The 16271-nt window shown below is 48.9% G+C and overlaps 1 protein-coding gene across 1 annotated transcript in view; it reads left to right on the top strand.

Moving 5' to 3' along the window:
* The window catches only part of TECTA (tectorin alpha), a 71425-nt gene that overhangs the window by 38560 nt on the left and 16594 nt on the right, over nt 1-16271 (top strand). The window contains exons 11-13 of the mRNA XM_062197211.1: nt 2325-2886; nt 9594-9793; nt 13186-13569. Of these exons, the coding sequence (XP_062053195.1) occupies nt 2325-2886; nt 9594-9793; nt 13186-13569 (1146 nt within the window). The remainder of the gene's footprint in view (nt 1-2324; nt 2887-9593; nt 9794-13185; nt 13570-16271) is intronic.

A 16271-nucleotide genomic window follows, 5' to 3' on the forward strand; every position in this document is an offset into this window, starting at 1 on the left:
TACTTGGTGCTCCGGCAGCACTAAATTGCTGCAATTCTTCATCTATATTGGGACCTCTTCCTCTTATCCAGGCTCTTGTTTGGGCTGAGCTCTTTTCTTGGAACTCGCTTTTTCTTTTTCTTTTCTTTTTTTTTTTTTTTTTCACTCCCATTCCTCCTTGACTGGCCAACCCCTACCCACCATTTGGGACTCATCATCTTTTTCAGACATCACTGATGCTGTCCTCAGGCAGAGCCTGGTACTTGAGCACCTATTTGTCTCTATTGCTGCTTTATTGGGTGATGCTACTATCTCCTTATGTGCTGTGTCTGCCATATACCCATGAGGTCCTGGAGAAAAGGCTCTTTGCTTCACCCCAGCATTTAGCATAGCACCTGGCACACAGTAGTGCAATGATACTGTCTATGGTAGATGGATGGATTCTGCCTGGGTGGATAGTCATAGAGGAGGGGATTGTTGAGCTATGTTTGGAAGCGTGAGTATGGCCCTGTGGAGGAGGGGTAGGAGGCAGGAGCATCTTTGCTGTTTTAAGTCAGGTCCCAGTTGGGGCTGCCTGAGAAAGCAAGCGGGGTGGGAAACGGGGGCAAAGCACCAGGGGAGAGAGTTTGGAAGGTACACGGTCTAGGTTGAGACCAGTGTTAGCAGGGGCTGCAAGGAGAGCTGGTGCATGACCTATACCACAGAGCTGATCCCTAGGGTTGGTCAGTCATTCGCTAAGGACTAGCCTTGAGGTGGAGTGATTAGAGCCTGGACTTACAACCCTTTGGACAAAGTAGTTCCCACTGAACCAAGACCAGCTTTGAATTAATCATTATCCTCAATCACGGTGATTAGGACTTGGGGGAGGGGCCGGTGGGATAGAAAGCTTCATACTTGTGGCATAGGAAATGGCAGGGTGGAATGACACAACTTGGCTTATGTGGGGTAGCAAACTGTTGGGTAGTGCAAGCAAGGAAGAGGCGTGTGGCTGGGTCTGAGAGGCAAGGCCAACTCCTGGAAAACCCAGCGGGTTGTACAAAACATAGCAGACATTTGCCCAAACCCTGGAGAAGGCCTTAGGTACTAGGCTTACTACTTCCAATTGTGTGTAAAAATATTGGACTGGTAGTGATGCAGGAATGGAGGTGAAGGGCAATCCTGGAGCCAGGGTGATGAGTTAGGGGGTGACTCAGTAGTCAAGGTAAGAAGGGATAAGGATCTGTACCACAGCAGGACCTGCGGGGTAAGGAGAGGTGTCAGCTGGGAGACAATGGAGGCCGGTGGAAAGGATTTCTGGTCGGAGAGCAATCCCAAAGCACGTGCTTCTCCCAGAAGAAGACCAGCTCTCCTTTCGCCCTCACTGCTGTGAGCCAGCGGGCAGTCTCTATTTTCTATCACGTACTAACCCAGCCACAGGCTATAGGATGTGACCCATCTGAATCAAAACAGTTCAAGGTCAGTGCAGTTCCAGAGTTTACTGTTAAGAGATTTCCTTGCTGTCTGAAATTAAAAATATATGGGAAAAAAACATATGTCAAGTTCTCCCTCTTTGTGAGGCATGTTGTTGGGAGCTTGGGGGATCACCAGGAGATGGTAGGTATAATGGCCAATAAAATGTGGCTCCTGCCCACTGGTTGCTCATAAACTTGTAGTTGAGATAGAGTGTATGTAGCTAATTGTAATATAAGGCACACTGTGGTGTGTGTTTCAATGGCAGAGTGCACAGGCTTGGGCTTGGCCAAATGACACAAGGGAAACATAAATAACAAACTCTCGTTGCCCAGACAAAGGAGTGATTCATTCTGACCACAAGCTCGGGCTTGGAAAATCTTGGCTTTACGAAGGACACGATGTTGTGGGGTGAGAGGGATGGTGGCAGTTGAAAAATGGCATCCCAGGCCGAGGGAACAGCAAAGTGAAGTCATCCTTCAAGGAAAAAAAAAAACTCCTGAAGGAATTAATAAATTGGGGCTTGCCCAAAATAAATCCCCAGTAGAGCTGGAAATAGAAACACAGGAGTTTTAGATTTGGGTATTTTAGTCTAAACTTTAATTGAATTCTTATTACCGTCTCATTACCTTGGAGAAAACAATTTGAACTCCTGGGGAAAATAACGCTGTGTAAACAGAAGGCACCAAAATGAATAGGTATATTAGTGTACAAAGGATAGTCATTTAAGTCTGTTCGAGTCCTAATAATAATAGTTGACTGACAAAAAGAACTACATGCAAAGACTGTGCTCAACCTGCCCAAGGTCCCTTCTGGAACTTGCTTTTCTGGAGATGAATAATTAGAAATCTCTGGGCCAACTGTATTTCTCCACTACAACTCTCCTTCTCTCACAGGTCAATGACGAACGGCTGTATCTGCCCCTGAAGTTGGGACAAGGGAAGATAAATATCTTTTCCTTTGGCTTCCATGTGGTGGTGGAAACTGATTTTGGCCTGAAGGTTGTGTACGACTGGAAGACCTTCCTGTCCATCACGGTCCCTCGGAGCATGCAGAACAGCACCTACGGCCTGTGTGGCCGCTACAACGGCAACCCTGACGATGACCTGGAGATGCCCATGGGTGTGCTTGCACTGAGTGTCAATGAGTTTGGGCAGAGCTGGGTGCAGAGGGACACCTTCTGCCAGGTGGGCTGTGGGGACCGCTGTCCATCCTGTAACAAGGTCGAAGGCTTCGCCAAGGTGCAGCAGCTGTGTAGCCTGATCCCCAGCCAGAATGCTGGCTTCTCCAAGTGTCACAGCAAAGTCAACCCCACCTTCTTCTACAAGAACTGCCTGTTTGACTCGTGCATTGATGCGGGCGCGGTGCAGACCGCCTGCAGCTGGCTGCAGAACTATGCCAGCACCTGCCAGACCCAGGGGATTGCAGTGACTGGCTGGAGGAACTACACGTCCTGCTGTGAGTCCTTCTCATTCTCTCTCCTTGTGCCTTCCCCTTGATCTTGATCGGCCTGGGAGTCAACTCCATAGCAGCCACAGTGAACTGAGTAAAGCAATTGAAGGGCATGCACTGTGGCCATGAGTTTGGCATCTGAACGAGGCTAAGTAGCCCCTTGGAGCCTCCATCTCCTTATGTGTAAAACGGTGCTACCACTTATTTCATGCGTTGCTCTGAGCATGAAACAAGGTCATGTGTCTAAGGCACAGAGCAGCACAGGTGACATCTGGACTCAGCAAGTATACAATGCTAGCCAGAGACTAACGGAGGAAGAATTCATTAGTCAGCTCAGCAGTTCTAGACACTCATGGAGCCATCAGTGTGCGGATAATTTCATGTTTTCTGTTTGGTTCATATAGGTCACATTCTAGTCTTTGGGCTTCGGAAACAGAAGAATATAATGAGCATTAGAGAGGGATTAGAGCTCCTGGAGTCTAGCCTGGGCTCTGTCCTTAAGGATCGGTGTAACCTTGGGGCCGTTCACTTTTCCTCCTTGGCTCCCAGCTCCCACTCTGCAGCAGGGATGGTGCTGCCTATACCATTTCTGCTCCAGGACTGTGAGAAGGGTCAGCTTGGGCAACTGAAAGCGCAGCATGCTCTACACGTGCTAAGTGGTATTAGCACACCAATGGCCGGCTCAGAGCCAAGCATGGTGCTAAAGACTTTATCGATATTTTGTCCTTTCTTCTTTACAATTACCCAATTGGGCAGGGAGAAATTGAGACTCAGAGGAGTTAAATAACTTGTTTGAGGTCACACGATTTCCATGGCAAAGTCAGGACTTGACCTTCTAACCTCCAAATCTGTGCTCTCAACTCCTACCCTACACTGGTGGAATCGTTTGCTCGCCTTGAGCACAGTAGAACTGGAAAAGGCTGGGAGAAGAAACCACTGTTGATCTTTGGCTAACCTGCCCTGGCCTGTTTTCCTATCTCAATAGCAAATTTCTTTTGGAGGGTCTGACTGTATAAAATAGGCTGCAAATTGAGGCTGAATACATAGAACCCTAAGTAAGGGACATGACAGTGCTCCTGGAGAATGGACTCCCATTCTCATCCAGGAAGAGGGAAATTCGGATGAAAACCTGGAAACAGTGCTGAGGTTTAATGTCCACATGGTCACACATGGGAACTGAATTCATGTAAACCTGGTGGGGAGGTGGGGAAAAGTGCCAGTGGCCTTTCACCCAGATTTCAGTCCCAATCAAGGCAAGTGGGGGGGATGCTGTCACTAGGGGTGACTGTCCAGAAAAACTGGGCCCTGGTGATTTCAGTAAAATAACTAGGCCTAGAAAAAGACTCGAAGGCTGGATAAATCTCCAGAGCTACTCTGGATTCATTGCGGCCAGCATAGCAGGACCAGAGAGCTCGCCTTCCTCTAAATCAGAAAACTAGGCTCTGCACCCAGAGCACTAAACCTAGCGCAGGACGAGAAGGGAGGTGTGGAAAGGGGGAATTGCTATACAGAGTTCCCTCTTTCCTTGTAGCTATGTGTGAGGTTTTACTGCTCTACTGCTCTCGTGGGTGGCAGGGATGGAAGCCAGCATGGTGGATGCCAAAAACCAGGGCTTCTAGCTTAGGTGAACATGGCTACTGCCAGGAATCCTCACTCCGGTTGCTGGGTCTCAATTTTTGTCACTCATGGGAAAACAAAAGAATTGAGTTGTCAAGTCCCATCACCAGCCCCCATCACTTTATATCTGGGGAAGAGGGTCAGCCTACCCTTATGGGTCTTAGCCAGGAATAAAGAAAACGAAGATGAGTTTCTTATCTTCATGTCCTCTCTGCCAGTGACCCATCCAACTCCTGTCCTTTTTTTTTAAAGATTTATTTTTATTTATTTGAAAGATGGAGGCACAGAGAGAGGTAGAGACAGAGAGAGAGGTCTTCCATCCGCTGGTTCACTCCCCAGATGGCCACAACGGCCGGAGCTCTGCCGATCCAAAGCCAGGAGCCAGGAGCTTCTTCTAGGTCTCCCACGCGGGTGTAGGGGCCCAAGCACTTGGGCCATCCTCCACTGCTTTCCCAGGCCATAGCAGAGAGCTGGATTGGAAGACGAGCAGCCGGGACTAGAACCGGTGCCCATAGGGGATGCTGGCACCTCAGGCCAGGGTGCCTACCCGCTGCGCCACAGCGCCACCCCCCCCCCCCCCCACTACTGTCCTTAAGGTTCTCTCCAGACATGGGCTGCCTTCTCTCTTGGTGGCTAAACTCGTCATGGGGAACTCTACCCATGGCATTCAGAGGCAGTCCAGCCTCAGTCTTGGGGGCCATCCCTGCCTGGGAGCAGCTGCCCCCGCCCCCCATCTTAGCCTGGTGCCCCAGGACCAGCAGAGAACTTAGACTCATCCTCGCCACAAAGAGGTGCAGACCTTCTCCTACTTTGTCATTTAAGGAGACGGGCAGAGCCCGAAAAGACAGAGCCTCTGAGGGTGTGGTGGTGATGAATGGCAAAAAGAAAAGCTACCGTAGGAGAATGAATGTATCCATGACGATGTCGCGTGGCGGTCACGGGGGAGAGCTTGCTGTTCCCTTTAGATTTCCAAAGCCAAAAAAAAAAAAAAAAAAAAAAAAAAAGCTGCAGGAGACGGTGTCCTAACTCAGCCACCCAACCCAGAGATGGGTGAACACATTCATCCAGCTTGCGCGTGGCTGTCTATCACCGGATTTGATTGGACTTTCACTTCTGGGAGGTGAAGACAGGACACACACACACACACACACCACACAATTTCACTGAAAATCAATCCAATCCAACACTCCCACGTTGAGGTAGCAGCAAAGGTGCTTTCAGGAGAACAGAGGTTAAACCACGAACTTGCACGTTCTTGGGCACACAGCAGAACGCTGGTGTTTTCCAATAGTATTGGCTGTCCCTATCAACGGCATAATTTATTACTCAATTATGGCATTTGTAAACACATTAGAAATCCTTGGTCACACAAGCTGAACAAGTAGGCTGGGAGACAGAGGTAAATTGTCTCAATTAGGAGCCCTTCCTTAAGCTTCCTACAGCTGTCTTCAGTCCCTCAACGGGAGATATAAAGTGAGGCCTAGGCGCTGAGGGTACAGAGAGAGAAAACACGACTAACAAAGAAATAACTGTTCCTTAGCTCCTCTTATGTTCTACCAGTATTGTTTTTAATTATTTACTTGAAAGGCAGAGAGAGAGAGAGAGAGATCCTCCAGCCGCTGGTTCACTCTCCAAATGGCTGCAGCGGCAAGGGCTGGGTCAGGCTTAAGTCAGGAACCTGGAGCTCCATCCGGGTCTCCCACATATGTGGCAGGGGCCCAAGTAGGTGGGCCATCTTCGGCGGCACTGTGCCACAACCTCTGCCCCCTCTGGCACTGTTCTAAGTGGGATATACGGATTCATTTACTCCTCACACCAGCCCTGAAGACACCAGCAATGATCCCATTTTCTAGAGGAGGAAACGGAGAACTAGAGTCACCTTCCCAGGGAACACGGTTTGCATAAGTTGGAACTGGGCTCCAAAGAGAGCACACGCCCCACTATGCAAGGTGGGCGTCTCTGACCCTGGGCACCCACTGCCTGGTGTGTGATAAGAGGTCAAAGGTACTTACCACCACCATTTTCCCTTCTTTGAGAGGTGGTTTTGCTACTTCAGACTCCTGAGTCCAATGTCTGTAATCAGATTTTTTAAATTGACTTTTCTGTACATCAGTATGGCTGCCATCACTAGCAGAAGCTATCACTCAAGTACCAGACAGTATCCGCGGATCTTTCTCCATTGCATCTCACTTCCTCTTAACAATGGCTTGATGAGAGAGGCATTACAATCCTCCTTCTTACAGATGAGAATAAAGGGTCAGAGTGGATTCCTCACCTGCCCAGTGTGACACTGCTAGTTAGTGGTGGAACAGGACCCAATCTCACCTCAGAGTCCAAAGCCCCAGGGACATGTCGTGGGGACTGTTCATCCTGCCAACTCCCGAGGCACAAAGGTGGACACAGCAGCAGACCCAGTCCTGACCATGGAGTAAATGCAGGTGCGGAGCCCAGAGTCACTCCAGAGCTCTCAGGACTTCATTTGGAGGGACGGGGAAGCAGCAAGTCAGTTTTAGGAATTTGAAAGTTTGTTTTCTAGAACCAAATGTTTATTAACCATCTGCCATGATCTCAGCACTGTTTTGGGTGCCATGAAACAATCGCAAGTATAAAATACGGAGTTTATAGTCTAGTTAGAAAAAAAAAGATCTAATTGAAAAACTTAAAAGAATGACAAACATTGTCAAATCCATACTACATCTTCCAGGATAGTACAATGCATTGTAGAGCTTTAGTCACTGTTAATATTGGCACATGGAACAAGTTAAACAAGTTAATAATAAAAATCAAACAAGTTAGTAGTGGCATAGGAACAGAAAGACCAATGAGTGAGAAGATGAGAACGCTCAGAATCAGGCCCAAACACTAAGGAGAAATTCGGATGTGGCTGGGCTGGAATTTCAATCACTGGGCACAGTGAGCTGCATAGACAAAGGAGACCCTGTGAAGAGCTGAAATCCTTCCTTCATTCCCCACTCCAACATAAAACCCAGAGAGAACAAATATGGGACATAAAATATAAAAAATAGAAAAGTATTAGGAAAAAAAACACAGGGTTTTTTTTTTTTTTGTAATCTTGCAGTGGATAAGGTCTTTCCTTTGTTTCATGAAAAAATCGACACAAAGATATACATATATTGGGAATACCACATGATGTCTCAACATATGTATGCATTGTGTAATATGAAGGTCAAGGTAGTCATAGTTATCATTTCTGCCAGGTGAAAACATTCAAAATCCTTTCATGAAATGCATAGTATGTCACTGTTATCTAGTCACCTCCCCATGCACAGCCACCAGGACTGGTTTCTGCTGGCTAACTATAACTTACTGCTCAATGACCAACCTTCCCCATCCTGGAGAGGGGCTCTCTGACTTTTCCATAAGGGAAAAGCTGATACATTTGACCTCATTAAGATTTTCACATTTCTGTATGTCTAAGACATAATTTTAAAAAAACAAAGTACAAAAATAAAAGGAAAAAAAATGAAACAAAGTCAAAAGAGAAATGATAAATGCTCTGAAGCACATGGCAGTTTCTTTTTAATTTGTGAATCTACAATTTGATAATAAAAAATTTCAACCACACGTGCAAAGGACATGAAAATGAAGCTCACAGAAAAAGACAAACAAATGGCTGATAAGCAAAGGGAAGGTGGTCAGCCTCATGAGGACAGGCAGACGAGAGAGAAATGCAGATAGGGCACGTTGCCTGTCGTATCTCCCAGGATCAGAAGGTTTGCTGGTTAAGGACCAGTGAGGTCGAGGACGCGGGAAGACAAACCTCTTGTATAGCTCTGCTGGAAGAGAACCGGCCTCGCTGTCTTAGAGGGCAGCTCAGTGGCATTCACACCCTTTGACTTAGAAATTCCACTCGCAGGAATTGACAGATTCACTTACTCCTGAGGACAAAGACGAATGGAGAGGGGCATTGGCTGTAGCAGCATCATAAACATAAAATACACACAGCACGCAGCTGTGCACAAACAATCATTTGAGGCTAAATGGAAGAAAAAGCCATGCGCAGAGAAGTGTGTATATTATGTTCCAGTTTATGTAAAAAAAAAAGAACCAAAGTGGGTATGGGATACACAACTTTGTGTGCACACACACACACAGGCGGTTATACATGCACAGAAAATTTCTAGATGGATCCACTACAGTTTACTACCAGAGGGTGCCTTTTCAACACACTTTTAATTATATGTCTTGCACCTTCTACCATAGGCAGGTACTATCTTTTAAACTGAAAATGTTTAAAAATATAGATAGCACTCGTGTGTTGTGGTTACATGAACCTACACATGTGTGAAAATTCACAGATCTGTGCCCTCCGAGAGTGTATGTTGCCCCACTAGATGATCTACAAAACAAAATAACCCCGCTAATAATCCTGTATATTATTGTGTAGAAAAGAGATCGCACATAATAGCGTTTGAGCTGTGAGTGCATATTGATACAAACAGTAGCCCCTGTCCTGAATGACTGGCTACTGTTTAATGCTCGTGTGCCCAGCACTATTCCGAATACACAATCGCAGTCTCTTACAGCCAGCCACGACATATGGCTCATGGTGTCTGCAGTGTATCTGCGGGAGAGCTGAGCGCACCCTCTGTGTCTCTGACCATTGGCCCCGGGGGCCCCTGATCCTCACCAACACCCTAAATGCCTTCCGGAAAAGCATGTCCATGCATTGGAAAGATTGTAGCACAGCCCTGACAGGAGCCAGCGTGCACACAGGTGCGTGTGCACGTACACACGGTGCACGCTTGCCTTCTCAGAGGGCGGGAGCTACCGCTGATAAACTTCCAGCTTAAAATAAGGTTCTGTGGACGTTCTGGGAGGACAGTCTGGCCACGGGGTAAGAGGAGGGCACCGTGTGCGTAAGACTGGGGCTTGAGGAACCGGGATGTGGAAAGGCTGGGAGGACCAAGCAGGGCAGGAATAAGAGCGATCCCTAGGAGGGCGGCCCCGGGAGGACCCCACAGCCCAAGGCAGGAGGGAGAACAGAGGTTGTGAGAGCAGGACTGCGTCCGAAGGCGGCTCTCCCCGGGCACAGGGGGCCGACGTCAAGTCCTGACCCGCCTCTCCCGTTGCAGCGGTCACCTGCCCCCCCAACAGCCATTACGAGAGCTGCGTGAGCGTCTGCCAGCCGCGCTGCGCCGCCATCCGCCTGAAGAGCGACTGCAACCACTACTGCGTGGAGGGCTGCCAGTGCGACGCCGGCTACGTGCTCAACGGCAGGAGCTGCATCCTGCCGCACAGCTGCGGCTGCTACGCCGACGGCAAGTATTACGAGGTACGGACGGCCCGGCCTGGTCCTCCCCGCCGGCCACCTGCTGGCCTGCAGCTCCAGCCGCGTGCCCACCGTGTGCCCATGGCCAGCGCGCCGCCTGTTGGCAGGGAGCAGGGCGGCCCGAGGGGGTTACCTGCTGGGTCGGTGGAGCGTCCTGCGCGCTGCGCATGGTCCTCCTTCTCCCCACGTCCCCTCTGCTCAGTGTGTGGCTCTCTCTGTGGAGCTGGGACCCTTCAGGATTTCCTCTCCTGTCTCGGGAAGCTCCCCTGGGGCTCTGCTTTGGACACACAGAGGCTGTGCAGCTGACATCTGTAGCTGTCGTGGCTGAGGATGCTTGAGATCGGGTGCAATGGCCTGGCCATTCTCTCTGGCTGCCGGACTGGCGCGAGAGGGAGCCATGTCTCCACCTTCTGCGCGTTGCCCTTGGTCATTGCCTTGCTACAGGGAGTCAGGCTGGCCTGCCTGGGGCCGAGCACCCCCTCGCTCGCCCCGCAGTGCCCCCCGTCCATCCCCTGCCTCCCTGGCCGTGGAGTGGGGGGGCTGAGACGCCCTCTCTAAAACACAGCAGCTCACTAAGTCGTTCGGCTGTGTGGACCGTGCCATGGTTCTTCATGTGCCACAACACTGTACTAGAGAAGATCTCGCTCAAAGACAGCGTCAAGTTCAAGTTTCTGCCTGCAGCCTAGTCTCTGTTTCAATGACATCAGAGCCTCCTGTGGGTCAGCAGACAGCCAACAGCCGCAAATATTGAATCTCTGCTGTTTGGCAGTCACTCTGCTGGGGGATATTGTGGGGTGAGCGTATGCTCCTTGCCTTAAGGAACTTAAAAATCTATTTAGCAGAGGGGGGAAAATGTACTCTAAAGATCAAGAGAACAATTACAAAATAACATATCAACAAGTGAAAAATAACACCCTACAGAACCAATCCATTTTAAATGGGAAAGAATAGTTGCATTTAAAAGAAACCTAATTGAAATGCCTGAATTGGAAATGTAGTAGGCAAAAAATAAATAAATAAAAAGAATGTCTCTTTCTGGTAAAAAATGCATTCACTTGTTCAAGAGCTACTGTACTTTAAACAAAAGGAAAGCCTTGTGGAGGTTGCTTTTAATTTCATTTTCAATGAAGGCAGGTGTGAAGAAAAGTCAATCAAAGAAGGCTTCCTGGAAGAGGTGATGCTGAAGTTGGCTCTTAGAACTAGTATTTGAAAGGAAAAGGCAGAACATGTGGGAGAATGTACCAATCAGCGCTGTTTTCCTACAGTTGGGGAGGATATACAATGAGGGATAAGCATCCAAACACACTCTTCTAAACTCTGAGCCTCAGCCCAGACACTTGCAGTGTACCCGTCTAATCTACCACCTGGGTCCCGCACCCCTCAGCTGGGCTCCTGGGTGCCAGGGCGGTGTAATGGAACGAGATCTGGGCTTGGTCCTGGCTGTCCCACCTGTCCCAGGGGAGGCGTGACACTGAGCACACTGTGTCCTTTTGTGGTTTCAGCCGCCCCACGAGTGAACGTGGCTGCCAGTACCAGTGCTGCAGGCTTATTGCGTCGACAGCCCACAGCAGGTGCCCAGGCTACACCCTGTCTCCCTGTTGTTCAGTCACTGGCGGCTGTTACTGTTACTGTTGTTGATGCTGTTCTCTTGGGAAACATTTTGTAAATAAAATCTGCAGGCATGTAAATGCAGCGATGCATAGAAAAGCCCTTGGCGCTCTCAAGAAAGGCACAGGGCAGCTCTCGGCAGCTATTAGTAGGAGAAACATTATTATCTGCTTTTGGTCTCAGAGTCAGTGAGTGGGTTTTGACAACAGTTTATGTCTAGAAAGTAGCAAACTCGCAGAACAAACAATCCGCATCTACTTGCCACACCACAAACAGGCTTGGGGGCTTGTTTACATAGCGGATTTCTTTGGAAATAAAAAGGCAACACATGTAGCCACTAGCATGGAGGGTAATCACCCAGTTGCTGTTGTCACGTCTAATTAAAGTACAGAAAGTGGCAGCGGGCCAGCCACGCTCCTGGGGGGCTGGGTTCAAGATTGAGCTCTCCTGCGAATGAGTTATTTACCTTTGATCGTATCCACACACGCCGAGTTATTTTTCTTTTTCCACCAATGCAATGTCTGACTTCTTATCGGAGAGAGGTCAGACCATCCACTAAATTATTCTGTAAATCTGATAAGAGCAGTGAAGTCGGTGTGTGATGCTGTGGAAGGGGAGAAAACTGGGTTCCAGGGACGACTTCACTGTGATGGTGACAGAATCAGCAATGGCATCTTGAAGTGCGCTGGACTGGAAGATCTCCCCCGCTACCCGGTTCCCCTTGACCCTGAGCCGTAGCTGGAGTTGATATCCAGGGTTTCGATAGTCTTTAGGTCAAGCAGAAAACAGTGGCTAGAGAGAAGATCACTACCACTTTTCTGGTCAGCACTGCTTTGGTAAAGGGATACAGGCTAAAACTCACTAATCAAAAAATCCGAAATCCAAAATGTTCCCAAACCTGAAACTTTTTGAGCACAGAGAAGATACCACAAGCGGAAAATTCCACACCATGAACATTTGCTTTATGCACAAAATTATTTAAAATGTTGTACAAAATTACCTGTAGGCCATGTGTATAAGGTGTATATAACACATAAATGAATTTCATGCTTACACTTGGGTCCCACTCCCAAGAAACCTCATTATGTACATGCAAATATTCCAAATTCCCCACAACACTCTGAAAACCTTTTTCCAAGTGTTTTGGACAAGAGTTACTCAGCCTGTGATGCACTGAGTGCCACATCTCGGACATGGTTTACTTGTCCGGATAAAACCACACGTGGACAATCACAACCCATTTCCAACAGTGCACCCAGCAAGTACAAGATCAAGAATACAAACGCCACCAACTAGGGACGTGTCTAGAAGCAGTTGCCCATTTGGGGGAAGATCAGCAAACGATGGCTGCCTCCAGCTAAGGGTAGGCTTTGTTGTGGGTGTTGTGTGTGATTTAATGTGATCCCTTCACTCTCTGAGCGAGGACGTGTGGCTCTTCTCCTGTAATGAGAACAGCTGCTCTTACTTAGTGAGTGCCTACTGCATGTCGGGGAATGTGCTTTGCACAAGTGCCCTGCAAGTAATCGTTATTATCGCTGCTTGAGGGATGAGCAAACTGAGCTCTGGGAGGTTGGCAGCCCTAAGTGTCCCTTCACGGTCCCCGCCTGTTCTCTGATGCCTCACAGGCAGGGCATAGAGAAACAGAGGTTCTGCATTGCAACAGAACTAAGTTCAGCCCCAGTAAAGTCAGGCCAGTCCAGCCTGGCAAAGAGAGCAATGGACCGGGCTTTGGGGCTTCCCGACCCTGAGCACAAGCCTGCGTTTGACGCCCAGGGTCTCTCTTGCAGCCCAAGCAGCTTTTCTGGAACAGCGACTGCACGCGCCGCTGCCGCTGTTTCCGGCGCAACCTGATCCAGTGCGACCCGCGCCAGTGCAAGTCGGACGAGGAGTGCGCGTTGCGCAACGGGGTGCGCGGCTGCTTCAGCACCAAGACCTCCTACTGCCTGGCGGCCGGCGGGGGCGTCTTCCGCACCTTCGACGGCGCCTTCCTGCGCTTCCCGGCCAACTGCGCCTTCGTGCTGTCTACCATCTGCCAGAAACTGCCCGACATCTCCTTCCAGCTCATCATCAACTTCGACAAGTGGTCCTCTCCCAACCTCACCATCATCTCGCCCGTCTACTTCTACATTAACGAAGAGCAGATTCTCATCAGTGACCGAAACACTGTCAAGGTAGGAGCTCCCTGAGGAACGTGCCCTGGGGAAACAGGCTGGGCTAGTAGGCTGATTCTTGGCGATTGTCCAGGATAGCTCGGGCTTAGGGGCCAAGGTTGCCGATCCACTGCACCTTACACAGACGACAGGACCTTAGACTCACAGCACGGTTCCACAGGTGTAAGAACGGGCCCCAAGTGGCCAGTGTAATGGGTGGCATGGGTGCTGATAGAACCTCAGGTGGTAAAATGGTCAGTAAGTCTGCTTTCGCTCTGGGTGAATTTCCACAAAGCATCCCGTTTGCTTTGAAAGCCTTTAAAATTATTCTTGAGGAGCGGGCATTGGGCTTGCTGGTTAAGATGCCCACATCCCACATCAGAGTGTTGGGGTCTCATTCCCGGCTCCAGCTTCTGACTCCAGCTTCCTGCCTATGCAAACCCTGGGAGACTATAGAGATGCTTGAGTAGTTGGGTCCCTGCCGCCCACATGGGAGACACCTGGACTGTGTTCCTGGCTCCAGCCTCAGACCAGGCACAGTGGTTGTGGGCATATGGAGAGTGAACCAGCAGATGCTCGCTCTCTCTCTCTTTCTCTCTCTCTTCCTCTCAAATACATTTAAAATCTTTTACAAATTATTCCTGGCTTTTCCTACATGTACTAAGACCAGCCCTTCATCTCTGCCGTGTTTTTTGTAGGCATTATTTATGTATTTATTTATTTAATTTTAAAGTCAGAGTGACGGGGTTGGGGGAGGAGAGAGAGAGCGCTCTTCCGTTTTCTGGTTCACTCCCCAGATGCCCACAGCTAGGACTGGGCCAGGCTGAAACCAGGAGCCTGGAACTCCATCCAGGTGTCCCATGTGAGTGGCAGGGACCCAAGTACTTGAGCCACACATCTCCCACTGCCTCCCTAGGCAGACTAGCAAGAAGCTGGATCTGAAACAGAGTAGCTGGGACTCGAACTGATAGTCTGCTATGGGACACAGACATCTCACGCAGCAGTTTCACCCACTGCATCACAGTGCCTACCCCTTCCATACTTTCTTTTTTTTTAAATTTTTTATTTAGTAAAAATAAATTTCCAACGTACAGTTTATGGATTACAATGGCTTCCCCCCACCACAATTTCCCTCCCCCTCATACCTCTCCCATCTCCCGCTCCCTCTCCCATTCCATTCACATCAAGATCCATTTTCGGCCGGCGTCGCGGCTCACTAGGCTAATCCTCTGCCTTGCGGCACCGGCACACCGGGTTCTAGTCCCGGTCGGGGCACCGATCCTGTCCCGGTTGCCCCTCTTCCAGGCCAGCTCTCTGCTGTGGCCAGGGAGTGCAGTGGAGGATGGCCCAAGTGCTTGGGCCCTGCACCCCATGGGAGACCAGGAGAAGCACCTGGCTCCTGCCATCGGATCAGCGTGGTGCGCCGGCCGCAGCGTGCTACCGCGGCGGCCATTGGAGGGTGAACCAACGGCAAAAGGAAGACCTTTCTCTCTGTCTCTCTCTCACTGTCCACTCTGCCTGTCAAAAAAAAAAAATCCATTTTCAATTATCTTTATATACAGAAGATTGATTTAGTATATATTAAGTAAAGATTTCATCAGTTTGGACCCACACAGAAACACAAAGTGTAGAATACTGTTTCAGTACTAGTTATAGCATTACTTCACATTGGACTCTAATTTAAGGACAGATACTTTCTAAAAGCTAAGAGAAGACAAGCACTTGCCTATAAAAACAACTGCCTAAATAAAACCTGATGGAGCATCTCCACTAGCTGGGGGCCCCATGATGATGTACCAGTGGCAGGAAGTGGGGCTGAATATGGTGACTTTCTCTGCGATTGGCTCCTCCTAAGTAAGGCCCCTTGCCTGCTGTCTTGTGTCTCTTCAGCCTGTCCCCTGTCTACCCCATAACTAATATTTGGTTTATATTTCTCCCATCCCTTCGATTTAAGAAGATAACCCAGTCTGATGAAATAGTAACAGTGCTTCCCAGTCTCTCAGCCAAACCACGCTGGTCAGAGCAGGTAGAAGTGAAAGACGGAGCCAGGCCCCAGTGCTGTAAGCACAGGTAGGGAGAGACGAGACGAGAGCCACGCTAGCCTTTTTGGAATTGTTATTGTGTGTGTATATGCTTTTTCCCGTCAGCTCAGATAATCAGGAACTGAGTACATTTTTATTTGAAGAGTCATCAAGTAGCTTAGCATTGCAATGTTAGGCAAAAAAGCCTGGCAGTGTTCTGCAAGGTGAAAAGGAAGAGTCTGGATTATAATAGTGGTTTTTAACTCAATGAGAGCCGCTACTGTTTGTGACACTCCAATTCCTTTTGCAAATTGGCCTATACAGACACAATTGCACTGGTGCAGAATACAGGAGCTAGAAAGTGAAAATGAGCACTTGAGAGAGCAGCACCTGACACTGTGGCAGAATGAAAGACCTCCAGCCAGCCAACCCAGTAAAGAGCCACATGTTCTGAAAACCTGTCCTTTTTTTTTTTTAATGAAACAAAAGTTACTAATAACCTGGGGAACATGACCAATTTATTGTGTAAGCACAAGAAAAGCACATTATATTCTGTCCCCAGGGCTAAGGAAAGAAAATGTTATAAAGCAGGAAAATGACGAATGGGGAGAATACTGTGCCGATAGGACCTCTGGGGGGGCCTGCGGTTTGAACATTATAAACAAGAAAACAATAAACATGGCAATGACCCCCAGATTTATT

The sequence above is a fragment of the Lepus europaeus genome, chromosome 7, assembly GCF_033115175.1.
Source record: "Lepus europaeus isolate LE1 chromosome 7, mLepTim1.pri, whole genome shotgun sequence".
Lineage (NCBI taxonomy): Eukaryota > Metazoa > Chordata > Mammalia > Lagomorpha > Leporidae > Lepus > Lepus europaeus.